Source organism: Octopus sinensis, linkage group LG14, assembly GCF_006345805.1.
Source record: "Octopus sinensis linkage group LG14, ASM634580v1, whole genome shotgun sequence".
Lineage (NCBI taxonomy): Eukaryota > Metazoa > Mollusca > Cephalopoda > Octopoda > Octopodidae > Octopus > Octopus sinensis.
In genome coordinates, this window is record NC_043010.1 from 4,483,809 (window position 1) to 4,507,254 (window position 23,446).

At 37.7% G+C, this 23,446-nt stretch overlaps 1 protein-coding gene across 4 annotated transcripts in view; it reads right to left on the bottom strand.

Annotated features, from left to right (window-relative positions):
• LOC115219529 (protocadherin gamma-B4-like) overlaps positions 1-23,446 on the bottom strand; it is a 143,284-nt gene that overhangs the window by 67,719 nt on the left and 52,119 nt on the right. Inside the window, exon 4 of one of the 4 annotated variants that reach the window (XM_036509229.1) lies at positions 20,360-20,394. The exons of the other annotated variants lie outside the window; for them this stretch is intronic. Coding sequence (XP_036365122.1) covers positions 20,375-20,394 — 20 coding nt within the window. The 3' untranslated portion in view covers positions 20,360-20,374. Of the gene's footprint in view, positions 1-20,359; positions 20,395-23,446 lie in introns of those variants that run through there. 4 annotated transcript variants of the gene reach the window in all.

Consider the following 23,446-nt stretch of genomic DNA (forward strand, 5'->3'; position numbering starts at 1 on the left):
CATAACCCCGGTATCTGCCACAACTGCAATTTTCCTCAGCTTGATGGGTCTTCTTCTCATGCATGACATAATGCCAAAGGTCTTGGTCATTGCCTCTATGAGGTGCAACTCTCAAAAGGAGGAACTCAGCTACTTTGCCTAACGCTCGAAAGGAAATATATTGTATATTATATATATATATATTATATATATATATATATATATATATATATATATATATATATGTATGTATGTATGTATGTTTGTATGTATATATATATAGATATATATATATATATTTACAACGGGCTTTTCCTGTTTCTAGTACCAAATCCACTCACAAGGTTTTGCTTGGCTCAGGAATATAGATGAAGACACTTGCTTAACCCTCTTGATACCAACCCGGCTGAAACCGCCTCTGGCTCTATAGTACCAGTGTTTTGTTTCCGTAAGTTTTGAATTCAAATCTTCCACCAAACCTTAGTCACAACTTATGTTCCTAACACTAGCTTAATGATAACCAAGTTATTTTACTAAATTCTTTGTTATATTTAAAATTAATTGAAAGAAACAGAGAGCATGTCAACAGGAATACGGTACCAAAATGGTTAATGTCATACAGTTGGATTGAACCTAAGATCACATGGGTAGGAAGCAAGCTTCATAGCGACACACAAACGCACCACATATATGAAGAGGTTCTGCTCTGTTTTCAATCAACAAAATTCACTCATAAGACTGGTCAGTCTGAGACTGCCTTCCCAAGATTTAGACAATGAACTGAACTTGGAACCAGATGGTTGCAAAACCATTTGTAAAATATCTGTCGACAAAGCAAATTTGAAAGGTCCCTGAAGCAGAAGCGAGAACAGAGCGAGAAGTGACTGTAAACGGTGGGCACTAACATATTGAATGTAATGAACCAAGAAGATTTAATTAATTAAAATTATACCCTTAATGATGAGAAACAACCATTATCTTGATGACTGATCCTGATCGAAAGTGATAGGGCTGTTGTTGTTGTTGGAGGTGGTGGTGGTGGTGGTGGTAATGCTAAGGTGGTGGTGGTGGTTGAAGTGTGAATGGTGATGGTGGATGACAGTGAAGATGGCAGTGATGGTTGCAGTGGTGATAAAAGTGTTGTTGTTGGTGGTGGTGAAGGTGTTGATAGTGGTGGTGGTGGTGGCGGTGGCAAAGGTATTGGTGGTGGTGGTGGTGGTGGTGGTGGTGGTGGTGGATGTAGTATGAAGGTAGTGGTATGGTCACATCTCAGAATTGTAAGTCTCTCAGAAATGGCAGCAAATAACAAAATAAAATGCATCCAGACATGGGAAAATGGACACCAAACTGAGCAGTCTGTGAGTGTGTGGTGTGTGTGTGTGTGTGTATGCATATATGTGTGTGAGTTTGTAAGTGTATGTAAGTATGTGTGAGTATATGAGTATGCGTGTGCTGGTTTATTTATGAGTTTGTGTATGTGAGAGATAGAGAGGGAGAGAGAGAGAGAAAGTACAGGTGTCTGTGTGTGTATAAGAGAGAGAGAGAGAGAGAGAGAGAGTGAGAGAGGGTGAGTGTATTGCGAAAGAGTGCACATGTGCATACATGCATGTGTCTGTGCTTCACTTTTTGCTGTCATTCAGTATTTTTTGCTAAGCAAAGCATTAAATTGTCGTCCATGCATGAACAGCAAGTCTTAAATCAGGTAAAACACCTTTGTGTAATGCAAGAGTGAAGAAGGAGGAGGCGAGTAGAGAAGTATTAATGTCGTAATCACCCTCATCATCATCAATATCATCATTGTTACCAACATCATTTGCTCTGTTGTTTCGCATTAACTTTCCCCATTCTGGTATGGGTCAGTATGGTTTGTTTCAAAGCACTTTTCTCAATCCTTCATCATCTGACACACACACACACACACACACACACACACGATAACAACAGCAACAGTGGAGACACAATGGCCCAGTGGTTAGGGCAGCGAACTCACGGTCATAAGAATGCAGTTTCGATTCCCAGACCGGGCATAGTGAGTGTTTTTTTGAGCAAAAACACCTAAGCTCCACGAGGCTCCGATGGGGAGGGGTGGTGAACCCCGCTGTACTCTTTCACCAGAATTTTCTCTCACTACTTCTGCCACAAAGCAGAGGAACCATGGGGTAACCCACTATGGTATGGTTCACTTTCAGACCCTAGTCTAGATTGCGAATCCTCTGTACCCCAGGATGGTTCAGCTCTCCACCAGTTAAAAGCCACTGTTTACGGAATGAGGATAACAATGTAGCTTTCGCACCCATGCAACCGCCAGTCTATTGTGTGTGGTGGGTGGATCTTCAAGTTGCCACACACATTCTTAGTAGCTTAGAGTAGGCTCGAATTAGAGATTATTCTTTGTGGCTAATGGCATGAGTCCTGATCGGAAAAAGAACAACAGCAACAATCAGAACAACTAGAGAAAAACCCACTAACATTCTTGTTTCGTTCTAGAGACATGGGTTTTCAGCTGTGTGCTCCATCTAGCACCAACCACTTTACAATATGAACTGCATGTATTTTATAGCACCACTTGCATTAGAGAAATTGTCTGCACAACGGCTAAAAAGGCCCCCACTATTCTCTAGAATATCCACAATGAATTGCAGAGTTCATATCGCCATTCTTTCACCTTCACAATTTTTTCCTTGAATTCTTCGGCTATATGTCCTTCATACTATTAACCACTTTGCAGTGTGAATTGGGTACGTTTTTGTACCACTGGCATTATTTCATACCTTGAGGTCTCCTTCTTTTATTTATACTCCTAAAGATTATTATATTGATTCTATTTGTTAGCATATCATTTTGATGCGTTCATGTACTGCAGTTTCCCTGCCTTGGTTCTGTATGCGTCTGTGTTTTCACTTTCTTTGCTGAGATAATATTTTGCCATTACTTTAGAAATTTCCTATAGTGAATATTTCCTAACTGGCTTCTGTGCCAGTGGCACGTAAAAAACATCGAACGTGGCTGATGCTAGCGCCGCCTTGACTGGCTTCTGTGCCAGTGGCACGTAAAAAGCACCAACCGATCGTGGCCACTGCCAGTCTCCCCTGGCACCTGTGCCAGTGGCATGTAAAAAGCACCCACTACACTCACGGAGTGGTTGGCATTAGGAAGGGCATCCAGCTGTAGAAACACTGCCAGATCAGACTGAACCTGGTACAGCCTCCTGGCTTCCCAGACCCAGTCGAACTATCCAACCCATGCTAGCATGGAAAACGGACGTTAAACGATGAACGATATATGTATGTGTAACAGTGTCTGTACAAGCATACACACGTATTTACATGAAGACATATGTACATATACTCACACTGGGATTTCATTTGTTTTGTAGACTGTTATTATTTTTTTAAATAAAAATCTATGACATCCAAGTTACAAATATCTTACTTTTCTATTTTTCTATACAATGTCAATGAAATAGAAAATAACAAACACCATTTTATCATTTGATCATTCAAATCAGAGCATCAAATGAAAACATTGAAACAAAATCAGAGAAAGAAAAGAGAATTTAAAACTGACACTTTTAGAATAATTCAGCAGGAACAGGCTGTGTGGTTAAGAAGCTTGCTTTTCAACCATATGTTTGGGGTTCAGTCCTACTGTGTGGCACTTTGGGGAAGTGTCATTCACTATAACCCTGAGTTGACCAATGCCTTCGGAATGAATATGGTTGACAGAAACTGTGCATATATATATATATATCACGTGACCGACCAGACCATCAGATGTTGTTACACATCGCTGGTCACAATGCGCTTCGCATTGTTTTAGCCTTCGAATGACGCCACCCCGCTGGCTAAGCGAGCAGGCCAATATATATATATGGGTGTGTGTGTGTGTCCTTATGTTTCTGTTTGTCCCTCTGCCACCACTTGACAACTGTTATTGGTTTGTTTACATCCCTGTAACTTAGCAGTTTGTTAAAGAAAACCGATAGGATAAGTAATAAATTTTAAAAAATAAGCACTGTAGTTGATTTCTGTAACTAAAGCTTTCAAAGAAATGCCCCAGCATGGCCACAACCTAGTAACTAAAACAAGTAAAAGAAGTAAAAATATCTTAAGAAATAAGAACTTATGAAGGATGGATATGTTATAGAATTACAATATGGTTTGCAGGAGCAACTGCTTTCAAAGTCGTATCTTGTTGTTTGAATGCTCGAAATAAGGAGTAGAAGGACAGCCAACGACTGATGAAGGGTCGTTTTTTTTGTTATTTGTCTTGTTTCCCATTTGTTTCTCTTGTTTTTTGCATACCCAACGTTATTTTCATATTTCATGTTTGTTTACGTTTTTGTGACGTCCTGTACGGATATATGCATAGCTATATACATATATATGTATGTTTGTATATATGTGTGTCTATATATGCATATATATATATATATATATATATATATATATATATATATATATGTGTATATATATATATATATATATATGTACATATATATATATGTACATATATATATATATAGATAGATAATATTATATATAGCTATATTTATATATTTTATATATACTCTTTTACTCTTTTACTCTTTTACTTCTTTCAGTCATTTGACTGCAGCCATGCTGGAGCACCACCTATAATCGAGCAACTTGACCCCGGGACTTATTCTTTGTAAGCCCAGTACTTATTCTATTGGTCTCTTTTGCCGAACCACTAAGTGACAGGGACATAAACACACCAGCATCGGTTGTCAAGCAATGCTAGGGGGACAAACAGAAACATACAGGCACACATATATACATATATACATACATATATATGACGGGCTTCTTTCAGTTTCCGTCTACCAAATCCACTCACAAGGCTTTGGTCGGCCCAAGGCTATAGTAGAAGACACTTGCCCAAGGTGCCACGCAGTGGGACTGAACCCGGAACCATGTGGTTGGTTAGCAAGCTACTTATCACACAGCCACTCCTGTGTTTCTTTCCATGGTCACATGTGTAAAAAGAGATTGAAGCAACAGATGGAGGGAAAGTCATTGGCTGTCAAAGATATTAAATATAGGTAAGGGGGAGTGAAGGAATTACAATTACAGGCTGGAGTAGCAGCCATTTTGGTCATAATAAAATTACAAATTTTGTCATAAATTTTCAGTGAACTTCATAGTTTATTTCAAAATAGTTAAAAACAAAAAAGATTTGAAAACAATACATCACATGTTCATTTTAAATTATGGAAGCTCACACAAACACACAACAGCACAAATATGTACGTGCACACACATACACACAAATTTACCCACATCCACCCACGCATGTGGAAGCACTCCGTCGGTTACGACGATGAGGGTTCCGGTTGATCCGAATCAACGGAACAGCCTGCTCGTGAAATTAATGTGTAAGTGGCTGAGCACTCCACAGACACGTGTACCCTTAACGTAGTTCTCAGGGATATTCAGCGTGACACAGAGAGTGACAAGGCCGGCCCCTTGAAATACAGGCACAACAGAAACAGGAAGTAAGAGTGAGAGAAAGTTGTGGTGAAAGAGTACAGCAGGGATCACCACCATCCCCTGCCGGAGCCTCGTGGAGCTTTAGGTGTTTTTGCTCAATAAACACTCACAACGCCCGGTCTGGGAATCGAAACCGTGATCCTGCAACCGCGAGTCCGCTGCCCTAACCACAGGGCCATTGCGCCTCCACACCCACACATGTAGACACACCCACATCCACCCACACTCACACAGCAATATGACCTTTTGTTTTTAAATGGATCTCAAAGAATATATAAAGCTATAAATAATAACATGTCAATATTGGGTAGAAAAATCTTTTTTTGGATAGAAAAAGTCAGGAATATAACTTTTGTTTAATCATTAACTAAAACATTGCAGGTTGTTTTAGAAAAACTACTTTTTAAACAAAACAAAATAGTTTAATATTTAACACACACACATGAACACATACATGCACACACACACATGCACATGCACCCACACACATATGCATACACATACGTATTCACATACAGACACACACATTCGCACATATAGTTTGGTCTCCTCTTTAAAATGCATATTTTTGAATGAAGTTGGGAAAAATACTTTTTCATTGATGTATATTATGATTATGGTGACAAAAATTTGAAAAAAAAAAAAAAGAATTTAAAGGATGTGTTCTGGATCATTCTCTTCTTCAACTGACTTGTTATGCAATTTTTGTATTCTGAGTGATTTAAAAAAAAATTATATCAGTCACAACCTGTATACACAAAAACATGGTAAAATTTTGCTGAAAAATCCATTTTCAAGAGAGTTATGTAGAAATAAAGTTGTTAAGGTTGGAAGTGACCAAAATCTCTTAAAAATGAAAAAAAGAATTTATTTTATTATAATAATCATAAACAACACTCTTGACAATGTATCTCTAAAAATTTTCATAAAAAATATGAACTTTTCAGAAAGAAACAAAACTAGAACAGCTAACTATAGTTTGGTGTAGTTATACACACACATATAATAATAATAGTCTCAAAGAAGTATATATTTAATTTTGCACATACTCTCACACACTTTGATATAGAAATTATTTTTAAAAAAATATTTAGTATTTAATTTCATACCTCCACCTTTGTTTTCTCATAACCTGAAATATGCACATTTTTTAAATAAAATTTTGCAGAGATGCATTTTTGAAAACATGGTTTACAACTATGCTGATAAAATTTAGAAAGTTCTGGATCAATCTTCCCTGCTCCCAACATTTTCCAGTGCACTCATTTTAAATGTGGTTCTGCAAAATCCCATTTAAAAATATGGAATCAAAAAAGAGTTATGTGGAAACGAAATCAAGAGTCTGGGGGAATGAGCTGAAACTTTTCGAAAAACATTTTGAATAGGTGCAGGAGTGGCTGTGTGGTAAGTAGCTTGTCTACCAACCACATGGTTCCTGGTTCAGTCCCACTGTGTGGTACCTTGGGCAAGTGTCTTTTACTATAGCCTCGGGCCGACCAAAGCCTTGTGAGTGGATTTGGTAGACGGAAACTGAAAGAAGCCCGTCGTATATATGTATATATATATATGTGCATGTGTGTGTTTGTGTGTCTGTGTTTGTCCCTTAGCATTGCTTGACAACCGATGCTGGTGTGTTTATGTCCCCGTTACTTAGCGGTTCGGCAAAAGAGACCAATAGAATAAGTACTGGGCTTACAAAAGAATAAGTCCCGGGGTCGAGTTGCTCGATTAAAGGCGGTGCTCCAGCATGGCCACAGTCAAATGACTGAAACAAGTAAAAGAGTAAAGAGTAATATGTTTTGTCAAAATAATCATAACCTACACTTTCAAATACTTCTCTGTGATAAATCTATTGTCATATCTGACAACATTAGCATAATCATCATTATAGTTTTAGACGTTCATCTTTCCATGCTTGCATGGATCAGATGGATTTCATTGAAACAGATTTTTCTGTGACCAACCCTCACCTGCTTCAAGGTAAGGTGATATTTCCCCTTAACTGTGGACCTTCTTTCATGGAAAGATAGAGGTGAATGGCACCACTAGTATGATGGTGACATTCACTTACTACCATCACATGATGTCAAGATAAGGAGACACATCCCCACGCATATATATATATATATACATATATATATATATGTGTGTGTGTGTGTGTGTGTGTGTGTATACACACATACATATATATATATATTTATATATATATGCACACACACATACTAGCTTAAAAGCCGCACACCATGCAGACTTTTAATAATAAAGATATAATAGGACTTTTTGAACATTGAATGGCTAGGAGGGTCCATTTAAGTAAAATAGGAATCGAAAGGGTCAATAAGTAAAAAATGGTTGAGAACCACTGGTTTATATAATGTTTGATACCTTATTTGATATGATAACCAATGTTTGTATACTATTAAAATTTTAAACAGAATGAATGTGTGATATATCGGTGGCTTGTGAAATAGGAGTATTAATGTTTATGTCTCTTTCAAATTCTTGATATTTATTCTTCTCATGGTACCATAATTTAATTCAATTTCTTTCTTTTTTTTATTTTATTTTATTTCATTGAAGCAGCTCTTGCTGTTTCAGTTTATTTCTCGTCTTGAATTCCCATGGCTATCTTTAAATTGTAAATAAATATCAATATGGAATTTAGATTCAACAATTTAACTGGAAAATGCTGTAAAGCTTTAACAACCTAAAGCAGCTTCAGGTTTTTTTTTTTGTTATTTTTTTATAAAGATATACGTGAATTTAATCACTTCTATCATCATCATTTAGTGTCTGCTTTTCTATGCTAGCACAGGGCAAAGGGAATTTGTTGAGACATAATGTTCTACAACTGGATGCCCTCCCTGTCACCAATCCTCACCTGTTTTCCCTTAGAAAGACATACATTCAACAAAAGACTGGAGACAAAACATCACTTGTTTGATAGTGATGCTTGTCTACGGCCATCATGTGATATTCAAGACAAGACTACACACAGACAGAAATATGCACACACAAATACATACATATACATTTATATAACCCTACGGGGTGGTTGGTGTTAGGAAGGGCATCCAGCCATTAAAACTATGCCAAAACAGACCAAGTAGCCTGGTGTAGTTTTCTGCCTGGTTAGTTCCTGTCAAACCATCCAATCTATACCAGCATCGAAGACAGACATTAAATGATGATGATGATGATGATGATGATAACAGACTTCTTTCAGTTTCTATTTGCCAAATTCACAAACAAAGCTATTGTAGAAGGTTCTTGCCCCAGATACCACACAGTGGGACTGAACTCAAAACAACATGGTTGAGAAGTAAGTTTCTTAACTACACAATCACACTAACATTTATAACTACGCCCACACCTATCAGCCATGCCTTTGCTATTATATTTATTCTGCATCAATTTTTATTTATATTTCATTTTTTTAAAATTATTTTTTGAAACAAGTGTTAATTTATAACCTTCTTTATGTTTTAGTTTTAAAATTCATTTACATTCAACAAAAGACTGGAGACAAAGCAGGCGCAGGAGTGGCTGTGTGGTAAGTAGCTTGTTTACCAACCACATGGTTCCGGGTTCAGTCTCACTGTGTGGCACCTTGGGAAAGTGTCTTCTACTGTAGCCTCGAGCTGACCAAAGCCTTGTGAGTGGATTTGGTGGACGGAAACTGAAAGAAGCCCGTCGTATATATGTATATATATGCGTTTGTGTGTCTGTGTTTGTCCCTCTAGCATTGCTTGACAACCGATAGAATATGTACTGGGCTTACAAAAGAGTAAGTCTCGGGGTCGAGTTGCTCAATTAAAGGCGGTGCTCCAGCATGGCCGCAGTCAAATGACTGAAACAAGTAAAAGAGAAAAGAGAAAGATTTAATACTAAAGTAATTGGAGATGCAATGGCCCAGTGGTTAGGGCAGTGGACTCGCGGTCGAAGGATCACAGTTTCGATTCCCTGATCGGGTGTTATGTGTGTTTGTTGAGCAAAAACACCTAAAGCTGCACGGGGCTCCGGCAGGGGGTGGTGGCGACCTCTGTTGTACTCTTTTGCCCCAGTTTTCTCTCATTCTTTCTTCCTGTTTCTCAGGTAATGCTGCGATGGTCTGGCATCCTGTCCAGCTGTGGGTGGGGGGGGACACATATGCCACAGAAACCAGGAAACCAGGCCCATGAGCCTGGCTGGGCTTGAAAAGGGAGCATAAATAAAATAACAACTAAAGTAATTATAAAAACATAAATGGGGCTTCTGTTTACAAGGAAAGACACATCTTTTCTTCTTATTCTTGATTCTGCTACATTTGAAGTATCTTTTTATCTTTTACTTGTTTCAGTCATTTGACTGTGGCCATGCAGGGGCATTGCCTTGAAGAATTTATAGTTCGAAGTATCAATTCCCAGTACTTTTTTTAAGCCTGGTACTTATTCTATCGGTCTCTTTTGCTGAACCACTGTGTCATGAGGATGTAAACACACTAACATTGATTGCAAAGTAGTGGTGAGGTACAAACACAGTCACAAGCACACACAGACACACACACACATACACACATACACACACACACACACACACATGCACACATACACACACACACATACACATGCACACACATACACACACATGCACACATACACACACACATACACATGCACACACATGCATACACAAACTGTGTAGAAGAGTATTGTATGTATATATATATATATATATATATATATAGTTAATCCAAACAAGAAAGCACAAAAAAAAACACAACAACGCGAGGACATGGAACAAATAAAGTATTATTGGACGCTCAGGAAAAAAGGAAAGAAGGAGGGTTTAACGTTTCGAGCGAAGCTCTTCATCGGAAACATAGGAGAAGGAAAGATCCAGAGAAGGGAAGACAGAGGAAAAAAAATCGCCAACGGTACACACGAGGTCACAATATATATATATTGATAGAATGGTAAGACAACAGAAAAATGAAAGCGACCTCGATATTATGTAAATAGAGGTATTTATCTGTAAATATAATATGTGACAATTATTCGGTAACCATGATAAAACTCTGAGTTTCAGATGTTGGGGCGGAAACCCACGCCACCATCTTTTCAATTATCTGACCATCGAAAAAATGCTATGAAAATGACCGTTAAACAAAGGGATGTTACTTTGTGATTGACTGTTATTAAGACAAAAAGAGTTATTAGAATGACTGCTAAATGAAGAGAGGGAGTAATGGTAAGAGAGTAAAAAAGTTCATAGTATTCACGTAAGCACGCATGCCCATACATACACATGCATGCCCACACACCCATGTAATGCACCTATAAGTATATACTCATCCACCCTCACTTGAAACACACACATGTCCACCCACACATTCGCCAAAAATGGTTCATACACACGTCTATATATATGCACATACTTGCACACGTCTCTCTCTCTCTCTCTCTCTCTCTATATATATGTATGTATATATATATATATATATATATATATATATATATATATATATATTATATATATATATATATATTATATATATATATATATATATATATATATATACATATATATATATATATATATATATATACATATATATATCGTTCGTTCGTTTAACGTCCGCTTTCCATGCTAGCATGGGTTGGATGGTTCAACTGGGGTCTGGGAAGCCAGAAGGCTGCACCAGGCTCCAGTCTGATCTGGCAGTGTTTCTATGGCTGGATGCCCTTCCTAACGCCAACCACTCCGTGAGTGTAGTGGGTACTTCTTACGTGCCACCTGCACAGGTGCCAGACGAGGCTGGCAAATGGCCACGATCGGATGGTGCTTTTTACGTGACATCGGCACAGGGGCCAGACGAGGCTGGCAACAGCCATGATTGGATGGTGCTGGCAACGGCCACATTTGGATGATATATATGGAGAGAGAGAGAGAGAGAGAGAGTGAGTAGAAATGAGAAATGGTGGAGAGCATAGAAGATTGCAATATATATATATATATATATATATATATTTATACATATATATTTATACATATATATATGTGTGTGTCTTTGCTTGTGTTTGTCCTCACACACAGACACACATTGCCTGACAGCTGGTGTTGGTTTGTTTGTACCCTCCTCCTAACTTAGCAGTTTGGAAAAAGAAACTGATAAAAGAAGTATCTAAATAAAAAAAAAAAAGAAAAAGGCAATGGGTTGATATTTATTCAACTAACACATGAAAATGGTGCTCCAGCATGGTCACAGTCCAATGACTGAAGCAAAGAAAGATAAAACATAATTCAAGGCATCAGCTTAGAAACTGTTCATTCAAACAATAATTTCTGAAGAAGAGATAATTTGTCTCAATTCTGTAACTGTTTTCCGGCTATTGTTCCAGCACTTGTTGATAACAATCAATGTCATGTTATAGCTATAAGAGAAACATCTGTATATCACATGAATGATCTATGCTAAAGATTGCAAATGATATTTATAAAGTGATTAAAGTAAAGACTTAATTTGCCAATCTGCACTATAGCCGGATATTTTTACACTATTTTTTGAAATAAAATGTGGCTTATCTCTTCTTGGATAAGTTGATAAATTAATTATAAAGTGGTACCAACTTTATATTTAAGATGAAAGTGAAGGTGGGTTTCATTATTTTCAATGTGTATAACATTAGGAATAACCAAAGTTGTATTTAATGCATTGTTTATTGAAAATGTTAATGTTACTTAACATTACATTTTGGCTGAACAAACAAGGGAGTTAACTTGAAACATTTTATTCTTGTTAGGCCTCATCAGGAACAGTGTGACATTGATCAATTTTAACTGATACTATAGGAAACAGCTTGCAATTAGAAAGTTTATAACAATGATCGAGTGTGTATTATATTTATTCATAATTTATGCATAATGAGGTTTTTTCTCAAATTTTTAAACTTTTAACCCTGAAAATTTTTTGTGCCTTTATACAGCAGAACTCAATGTTACCCATTCTTCCAACTGTAAGTGTGCAACCATATTTAGGATAGCTTAATGTCCAAGCCAGCAGACCCTTTCTTTATCAACCTGGCTCTGAGTTCAAATGTCTTATTTTCATAAGTTTTGAATTAAAATCTTCCACCAAACCTTAGTCACAATTTATGTTCCTAACACTAGCTAAATGATAACTAAGTTATTTTACTAAATTCTTTGTTATATTTAAAGTAATCGAAAGAAATACAGAGCATCTCAAAATAAATACAGTAACGAAAGGGTTAAATCATTATAACAATTGTTTCTAACATGGATCTAAGGCCTGGAATTTGAGGGTTATGGTCAGTCAGTATACCAGCACCAGTGCTTTGTTCTGTCTTTATTTTATTGACCTTCCTCTGAAACAAGGAAAGACAAATCTGCCCTATAATAATTTATTTCTTCTAATGTTTGGTACAAAGCCAGCAATTTAATAACGAAAGGGAGCAACAGATTGAAGAATTATTCTTAGCCTTTGTTTAAATGCATACTTCAAATTATACTGCCTATACTGCTTTAAGAACATAAACCTTCAAAAGTTTTGTTTGTGTGTTCAGTGAATTGCTCTTATAGGTAATAACATGAACGTGTTCCAGTTTTTCTCAATCAATCCAGATTACATTTAATATGGCACGTAAAAACGGAGTGGTTGGCGTTAGGAAGGGCATCCAGCCGTAGAAACATTGCCAGATCAGACTGGGCCTGGTGCATCCTTCTGGCTTCCCAGACCCCAGTTGAACCGTCCAACCCATGCTAGCATGGAAAGCGGATGCTAAACGAAGATGATGATGATGATGATGATGATGTATGTGATGTGTATTGTTAAATACATTAAAATTGTTTAATATACAAATACAATTTATATAAAAATATCTCCTATTGTTTTATCAACTAATTTTTAACATTATATTGAATTATATATATTGCATAATTAAGTAGTTTTTAAAAAAAAATTAATTAACAATAGCCAGATCCTAAATGTATGATATTCAACAAAATAAAAATTCAAGGACTGCTTTAAATAACATGTATAACATGTTAGGTGCAGGATTGGCTGTGTGGTAAGTAGCTTGCTAACCAACCACATGGTTCCGGGTTCAGTCCCACTGCGTGGCATCTTCGGCAAGTGTCTTCTGCTATAGCCCTGGGCCGACCAATGCCTTGTGAGTGGATTTGGTAGACGGAAACTGAAAGAAGCCTGTCGTATATATGTATACATATATATGCATGTGTGTGTGTTTGTGTGTCTGTGTTTGTCCCCCTAGCATTGCTTGACAACCGATGCTGGTGTGTTTACGTCCCTGTCACTTAGCAGTTCAGCAAAAAGAGACCGATAGAATAAGTATTGGGCTTACAAAGAATAAGTCCTGGGGTCGATTTGCTCGACTATAGGCGGTGCTCCAGCATGGCCACAGTCAAATGACTGAAACAAGTAAAAAAAAAGAAAAGAAAAAACAAAAAACTTATTGTGTCTAATTTGATGTGTTTTAAATTATCCTTATTTAGACATTTACATCTCTTGTCATGTACTAAAGCTAAATACATATGATGTTATTATCAAACGAAAATATAATTGTGCGTTGACTTAAAACAACAGGTGCACTGTTTTACTGCTAACCTTAGTAAAGTTTCAAAGTAACATCTTACAAAAAGTAAACAAAATGTTGTTATTCCTTTGGAGGTGTTTGGAAGGGAAAGGTATAAACGCAGTAATCCTAAGACAGTTTGAAAAAAACAGAAAAGAAAATTTAGGAAATAAAAAAATTTTAATCATAAAAAAAATTTTTAATGTAAGAAGTAAAATACCTACAGGTCAGTGCATAATTTACTAATTTTGAAGCATTTGATTGTTTTCGTAATTCAGGTAAACCAAATTATTATTGCCATAATATTTCTCCTGCATTCTTTATTATTATTATTTCTTTGTTAATCACATTGATTTCCTCAAATATAGCATTAAACAAAACTCAGTGCTTATTATATATGAGATATATTTTTTTTCCATAATTTCTTAGCCTTTAAATAGCAGTGTGCATTACATAAATGTATATTTCATATGAATAAATACAATTATCAATAATTTAATCATAAAGGATATTTAAAAGGCATTTTTTAAGAAATAGAAAGATATTTCTTGGGTATAATGGGAATCCCTTACCGGGCAGTTAGTGCAAGGGAGAGAATCATTTCTTCACAATTTAGCAGGATTAAAAGTCTGAATTCGAAATAAAGGAATAATGGATAAACCGCCAAGAATATACACATTTCATATTTTTTTTATTGCTTATTTGTTATATAGGTCTTAAATTTCTAGCCTTAGGTAATCATATTCATATATATATATATGTATATATATTTATATACAGATGTGTGTGTGTGTATATATATATATATATATATATATATATATATATATATATATATGCTCTTTTACTTGTTTCAGTCATTTGACTGTGGCCATGCTGGAGCACCACCTTTTAGTTGAACAAATTGACCCCAGGACTTATTCTTTGGATGCCTAGTACTTATTCTATCGGTCTCTTTTGCCGAACCCCTAAGTTACGGGGATGTAAACACACCAGCATTGGTTGTCAAGCGATGTTGGAGGGACAAACACAGACACACAAACATATACACACACATACAAATATATATATATACAAATATATATATATACATATATAAATATATACATATATACGATGGACTTCTTTCAGTTTCCATCTACCAAATCCACTCACAAGACTTTGGTCGGCCCAAGGCTATAGTAGAAGACACTTGCCCAAGGTGCCACACAGTGGGACTGAACCCGGAACCATGTGGTTCGTAAAGAAGCTACTTACCACACAGCCACTCCTACGCCTATATATATATATATATATTTCTTTACTGCCCACAAAGGGCTAAACATAGAGGGGACAAACAAGGACAGACAAAGGGATTAAGTCGATTACATTGAACCCAGTACGTAACTGGTACTTTATTTATCAACCCCGAAAGGATGAAAGGCAAAGTCAACCTCGGAGGAATTTGAACTCAGAACGTAACGGCGGACGAAATATGGCTACGCATTTCACCCGGCGTGCTAACGTTTCTGCCAGCTCACATATATATGTATGTATGTATGTATGTATGTATGTATGTATGTATGTATGTATATATATATATATAGAGAGAGAGTATGAGAGAGAGAGAGAGATACATACATATATATGTGTGTTTCTTTGTGTTAGTCTCCTGCTGCTTGACAACTGGTGTTAGCTAGTTTTAGCTCCCATAACATAATGGTTTAGCGTAAAAGACCAGTCGAATAAGGTACCAGATGTAGAAAATTTGTATTGGGGTCAGTTTGTTTTGTCAAAAACCCTTCAAAGTACTTTTCCAGCACGGTCACACTTCAATTATTGAAACATTTAAAAAGATGAAAAAAAAAAAAAACAAAGAGAAAAGATATAATCAAGTGAGAAAGCAGAGTCCATGACACTTAAGAGGGGTTCTGAGATGAGTTGGAGGGAGAGAAAACAGTATCTTCAAACTAGAAATTTGGTCTGAATTCTGGCAACAGAGAGGATGTTGTTGTAGGGACCCAAAATGCCAAGTGGTGGTGTTAAGCCAGGTAACAGATTAAATCTACTGTCTAAGTAAGCTTTGATGAGATTTGAACTCAGACTGCAAAAAACTGGAACAAAGACCACATTGTATTTGGTCAGATTTCTTAAAGTTCTAAATCTGTTTGTCCTGCATTAGAGCTTTTTCTTATCATCAGCCTTGTAGGATGAAAGGCGAAGTTAGCATTTGCAAGGTTTGAGATCAGAATGTAGAGATTTGGAACAAATAATGTGAGTTATGCTTCCCCATATTTTAATGGCTACCATATCTTGCTTTCATCACAGTAAGTTGAGAAATGGTTGGTTGGTTGGTTGGTTAGTCCACATTACACCATAAGGAGCACAGAGCTGGTTTCTTCTTCCTTTGGCATATTTCTTCCCCCCTAGATGGGACACCAACCTGTCACAAGACTACTAATTTTTACCAGCTGAGTGGACTGGGGCAGCTTAAAATGAAGTGTTTTGCTCATGAACACAGTGCCATCATCTGGTCCAGGAATTGAAACCACAATCTTACAATAATGAGTCCAACATCCTAACCACTAACCACTAAACCATGTTGAATAAGGCGGCGAGCTGGCAGAAACGTTAGCACGCTGGGCGAAATGCATAGCCGTATTTCGTCTGCCGTTACGTTCTGAGTTCAAATTCCGCCGAGGTCAGCATTGCCTTTCATCCTTTCGGGGTCGATAAATCAAGTACCAGTTACGCACTGGGGTCGATGTAATCGTCTTAATCCGTTTATCTGTCCTAGTTTGTCCTCTCTGTGTGTAGCCCCTTGTGGGTAATAAAGAAACACATGTTGAAAAATAACACACTTAAAATTTCTTAGTCTTCTGTACTTTGCACTTGAGACACCTGAGTTTGATCCTAATAATAGGGGCCACTGGAAGGATAGCAAGATGAAATATGCATGGCTACCAAGCTGAAACAGGACATACATATTAACTGCTCTGTTTTTGCTTTTGTGCCAGAAGCAAAACAAGGCCTTACAAAACAAATCAAGAAGAATGAGATCCATTTGAAATTGAAGTGGACATAATTGACAATATTCCAACTTAACAGTCCTCTTGGATAGTTTGCTATTAACTGATTGCATACTAATGTGATGGGATGACCAATTAGCCAGTTCGCAGTGTAAATTGGTGTTCTTCGTATATACATTACTTCCCTGCTACTCCCCCCCCCCCATAACTAAACAACAGTAATAAATAGATGTATATTATCTTGATTTATTGTTTACAACTCCAACTTATTGCAACTGTGATGAAGTGCAGGAGAATGTTTGTTTATACATGCTTTACCTGTACAGAAATACAAACACAAACGATATGGTTTACATTCACTTTAACATTGGTTCTACATCTGACGAGACATATAATTGAATGAACACACACATTCGTTCTTCTTTCTTTTTTCTCTCTTCTTCCTGCCTTTCTTTCTTCCTGCCTTTGTTTGTTTGTTTGTTTGTTCTTTCTTTCCTTTCATTCTTTCTTACTTTCTTTCTTTCTTCCTTCCTTCCTTTCATTCTTTCTTACTTTCTTTCTTTCTTTCTTTCTTTCTTTCTTCCTTTCATTCATTCTTTCTTTCTTCCTTCCTTTCTTTCTTTCTTCCTCTCTTTTTCCCATTCTTTCTTTCTTTATCTCTTTCTTCCTTCCTTTGTTTGTTTGTTTGTTTGTTCTTTCCTTCCTTTCATTTTTTCTTACTTTCTTTCTTCCTTTCTTTCTTTCTTCCTCTCTTTTCCCCATTCTTTCTTTCTTTATCTCTTCCTTCCTTCTTTCCTTCCTTTCTTTCTCTTTTGTTTTCTATCTCTCTTCACTTTTTTCTTTCTCTTTCTCTCTCCCTCCCTCCCTCCCTCTCCTTTCTGTCTTTTCTCTACTTTTCCTTCTTTCTTCTTTCTTTCCTTCCCACATTTTCTCTCTCCTTTTCACACTTTCTTTCTCTTCTCCTTCTTTCATTTCTCTCTTCTCTTCACATTTTCTCTTCTTTCTCCTCCTCCTTCTCTCATTCCCACTCTTGCATCTTTTTCATACTCTTTCCCTCCTTATACGTGCACGCTTATTTTTCCTATGTCCGTTCATGTAAGCAGCCATGTAGCCGACTGTGTAGTTTTTGTGTGTATGTGTGTAAGTGTAAATATAGTACATGTGAGTAAAAGAGAAATAGAGAGAAAGAGAGAGAGAGAGAGAGGAGAGAGAGAGAATGAGGAAGAGAGAGAGAGAGAAATCAAAATAGAGAAAGAGAAGAATGTGACAGACAAAAAGATATATAGAAACAGATACAATGTGCATGTATTTGTAAGAGAGAGAGAAAGAGAGAGAGAGAGACAGACAGACAGACAGAGGTAAAGGGAAAGATAGGCACAGAGAGAGATAAAGAGAGGTAAAGAGAAAGAGAGGCAGAGAGAGAGAGGCAGAGAGAGAAAGAGAGGCAGAGCGAGGTAAAGAGAAAGAGTGGCAGAGATAGAGAGAGAGAAAGAGACAGACAGACAGAGGTAAAGGAAAAGAGAGGCACAGAGAGAGATAGAGAGAGGTAAAGAGAAAGAGAGGCAGAGAGAGAGAGAGAAAGAGAGGCAGAGAGAGAAAGAGAGGCAGAGCGAGGTAAAGAGAAAGAGAGGCAGAGAGAGAGACAGACAGACAGAGGTAAAGGAAAAGAGAGGCACAGAGAGAGATAAAGAGAGGTAAAGAGAAAGAGAGGCAGAGAGAGAGAGGCAGAGAGAGAGAGAGAGAGAGAAAGAGAAAGAGTGGCAGAGATAGAGAGAGAGAGAGAGAGAAAGAGACAGACAGACAGAGGTAAAGGAAAAGAGAGGCACAGAGAGAGATAGAGAGAGGTAAAGAGAAAGAGAGGCAGAGAGAAAGAGGCAGAGAGAGAAAGAGAGGCAGAGCGAGGTAAAGAGAAAGAGTGGCAGAGATAGAGAGAGAGAGAGGAAGAGAGAGAGAGAGACAGAGGTAAAGAGAAAGAGAGGCAGAGAGAGAGAGTTAGAGAGAGAAAGAGAAAGAGTGGCAGAGATAGAGAGAGAGAGAGAGAGAGACAGACAGACAGACAGAGGTAAAGGGAAAGAGAGGCAGAGAGAGAGATAGAGAGAGGTAAAGAGAAAGAGAGGCAGAGAGAGAGACAGAGAGAGAAAGAGAAAGAGTGGCAGAGATAGATAGATAGATAAGAGAGAGGGAGAGAGAGAAAAGACAGTGGTAAATGTATATAGGGAGAAACAATGTGTATGTGAGGTAGAATGTGCGTGTGTAAATGAGAAAGACAGAGGTAGACTGAAAGTGGGATATAGCTTATGTGTGTGTGTGCGTGTGTGTTTGTGTCTGTGCTTGTGTGTTTGTGTGTTTGCATGCATTTATGGGTGATGTACATGTATGCATACGTGAGAGAGAGAGCATCTGCAGGGGTGAGAGAGAGAGAGAGAGAGAGAGAGAGAGAAATGGATTGATAGAGAAAGAGACATTATACTATTGAAATCTTTACACCAGCCTCTTCCAATTTGTCAGTGTTTGGATAGGCCTAAAGAAACCATTTTTTCAATATTCCTGTTACTTCTAATTTCTTTATTCAAAATACTGCCTTAATGTGTATTCTCTCTGATTTATCTCCCTCCACAGCTCCTTTCTCTATCAACCAACTGCTCTCACAATGTCCACGTTGTATTTATTATATTGACTAATCACACATCCACAACATTTCTCTTGCTGCAGACAACACATAAATCCTCTTATTTCTAGCCACCATCTTATCTTACTTTGGTTTAAGCTATTCCTTAAATTCACATTACTCATCCAGCCAATCGTATCACTTCTAATAGAATGATGACTGGGGAGACGGGTTGAGATGGTGGTTCTCAGAGACGCCTGCTGTATGAAAAACAATCAGTAAAGTGGGTGACAATATATTTAATGTGATAAACAAGAAAAAAATAGTATTAAGTCGTTCAAATTACATCTACTGTAAGTAGAAAGAAAAAAAGACATTGTCTGAATGGCTTGTTCTCATAAAGAATGCCAAGAGAGACAACTCTGGAATTTAAATTGATTAAAAATTGTTATTGATTTAAAATTTCAAGTTGATTAAAAAGAAAATATAGTGATGGTAAGAGCCTGATTTTGGACAATACAGTGATAATGCAAGAAAAATTTTAATTAATTACATTTCATTATCAAAGTCAAATCTAATTGTTACAACCAGATAACCAGATCTTAAGTGAATTTTAGTGTTTCTGGATTGGCTGCATGGCCAAGAAGCTCACTTTATAACCACATGAATTTGGGTTCAATTGCACTGCACAGCACCTGGAACAAGTAAGTGTTTTCTATCATAACCCCAGGTTGACCAATGCTATGCAAGGGAATTTGGTAGACAGAAACTGCGTTGAAGTTGGTCAAGTGTGAGCAAATGTGTGTATTTTTGTATCTGTGTTTATCCTTAGCACACTTCTTGAGAACTTTTGTTGGTTGGTTTACATCCTCATAAATTAGATGTTCAGCAACAGAATATCCAGACTTAAAAATGTGTACTGGGTATGATGGTATGAATTAAAATCCTTCAAGACAGTGCCAATGATGGCCACAGTCCAATGACTGCAACAATATTAAACTTGCAACCAGATATATCAAACTTATGAAGGGGCGTGTGTTTGGATCCATGATATGCTAGAAATAACCACCAATTCTTCATCAAATGCCCCCAGATTCTCATCACATATGAAAAATACAGACAGGATGGTCCTTACTGAAATACTTTCATTTATAGATCTGCCATAGGTCTGCCTGATCAGGGCTGACCTAGGGCTAGACATCAGCAACAACAACAACAATAGCAATGCCACACTTAAATTCACATTACACATCCAACCAATTATATCAACCTATTGATATACTTTCATTTATAGATCTGCCATAGGTCTTCCTGATCAGGCCTGACCTAGGGCTAGATATCAACAACAACAGCAACAATAGCAATGCCACACTGAAATTCACATTACACATCCAACCAATTATATCAGCCTATTGATTTAGTATTTTTTTTTTGTAACAAAGTATTACATTTTCTGGGGTTTTTTTTATGGTGTTCACATCACCACAAAGTCTTCTTTTTGTCATGAATGAAAATCATTTGTTAATGTTGAAAACTGAAGAAACAAAAGAAAAACAAGGGAATTTTTATTTTATTCCAAAATGTCTTCCAATTATTATGAACATAAGATACTATTGTATCATTATTCCAGCTAACAGTGCTGAATAAATCACTAGAGTTGACAAATATTGCTAGTTCTTCCACTAAACATTGTAGTGACTTCAATACATACCTTATGATGGTGGTGGTGGTGATGGTAGGGGTGGTGGTAGTGGTGGTGGTGGTAGGTAGTGGTGATGGTAGTTAGTAGTGGTGGTGGTGGTGATGTTGTTGTTGGTGGTGGTGGTGGTGGTGGTGGTGGTGGTGGTTGGTGGTATTAGTGGTGATGTTGGTGTTGGCAGTCATAGTTTTTGATCAAACCAAGAAAACTATGTTTCCATTGTTTTTTTTTCTACAAAATTCCTCTTGATATCTATCCTGCCATTTTTCAGTGATGGCAAGTAGGATTTGAACTTAGTATACATGGAAGTAAGAAAGTGATATTCCAAGCTGATAATTGGATGGAGAGTCTGTCCTCCCAACCTATATGCTGCCGTGGATGCTGCTGGAGGACGAACTCTGGTGATGTTATTCCATGCTTTCCAATCCATGGCCACTTCAGCTTTTCCTCAGTTTGTTTCACTCATGTTTTCTTTTGGTGCTCTGTGCTGGATTCTTCAATGCATGGGTTGATGCTGCCACAAAAGTTGGTGTGGTGGTCATCTGGTGTTCATCCTTCAGGTGTGGACAAACCACTGCAGCCTGTGCTGCCGGACTTGGTCTTCAATGGTCAGCTGCTGCTGCTGGCACTGTTCTTGGGTGTTGTTGTTGTTGTTTGAGATGCAGTCACATAGAGACACACCAAAGATTTAAGTTAAGTTAAGTTAAGTTAATTTTTTGGCTCAAAAAGCAAAGAGTAAGGCCATGTAGGGGGACATGGAGTTATGTACAGAGTGGTGTTCATGCAAAGAGTTCAGGCCATTTCTGGTCAAGAGAGACTTTGAACCGAGCGGTCGTCGGCATCTTCACTTTCTCGTCCGGCAGCTTATTCCACAGATCCGCAACCTGGTCGGAGAATTTGACAAAGGTATCACATTTGAAACACCACAATCTTATTCCCGTCCTGTTTGAGGATGGTCCAGGTCTCAGCTCTGTACCACAAGTTATCCTAGCTAATGGTCTAATAATTTTTCTAATCTACTGTCCTCAACTGGTATTTCTTTTTTTACATTGAAAAAATGAAAGGCAAGGTTGACCTTGGCAATATTTGAACACAGAATGCTGTGAGTTAAAACTAGTACTGCAGAGCTGTCCATCCAACATCCTTCCAAATTGTTTAAGACTCTAAATGAATTTAAAAGTGTCCTTCATTGTTTGTTTGCATGGATGGCTGTGACTTAATACTGAGAGTGTATTTGTTATTGCTGTTGTTGCTGCTGCTGCTGCTGTTGCTGTTGCTGCTGAGCAAACGGTCTTCGTCCCAGAGCTCGCAAGATGGGAGAAGTCCAAAACGTGGTCCTTTGCTATTCGTAAGACCCGCAGAAGAGAAAGCAGGTCAACCCCCAACACCGAGAGCATCGATGGATGGATAAATGCGCATCCAGGCTCAGCGGTTGCGTAGGAAGTCAGGGACAGGAAACAGGAAGAAAGAATGAGAGAAAGTTGGAGCGAAAGAGTACATCAGGGGTCGCCACCACCCTCTGCCGGAGCCTCATGGAAATTTAGGTGTAGGCTCAATAAACACACACAATGCCCAGTCTGGGAATCGAAACCGCGATCCTCCGACCGTGAGTCCGCTGCCCTAACCGTTGGGCCATTGCGCCTCCACTGTTGCTGCTGCTGTTATTTAGCTCCAGGTCAGCACCGGTCAAGCAGGCCTATGATCAATAGCATTTCATCTGTGAGTGTCAAGCAATTCTTTCTGTACTTGGAGAAACCAAAACCTATTATCCAATCAGATACGATGAGGAATATTTGGCAACTATTTCTAGCAGGTCAAGCAACTATATGCATGGCATACTATGGCATTATTTGACACTAAAGTTGTTGTGCAGCCCACATCAGCTTTGATAAAGCAAACCTATGATCAATGACTTGTCTCCAACCACAATTATCCTCCCTTATTTTTACTCATACTGCATGTAGAGCCATATTACCTCTCTCTCTCTCTTTTACTCTTTTACTTGTTTCAGTCATTTGACTGCGGCCATGCTGGAGCACCGCCTTTAA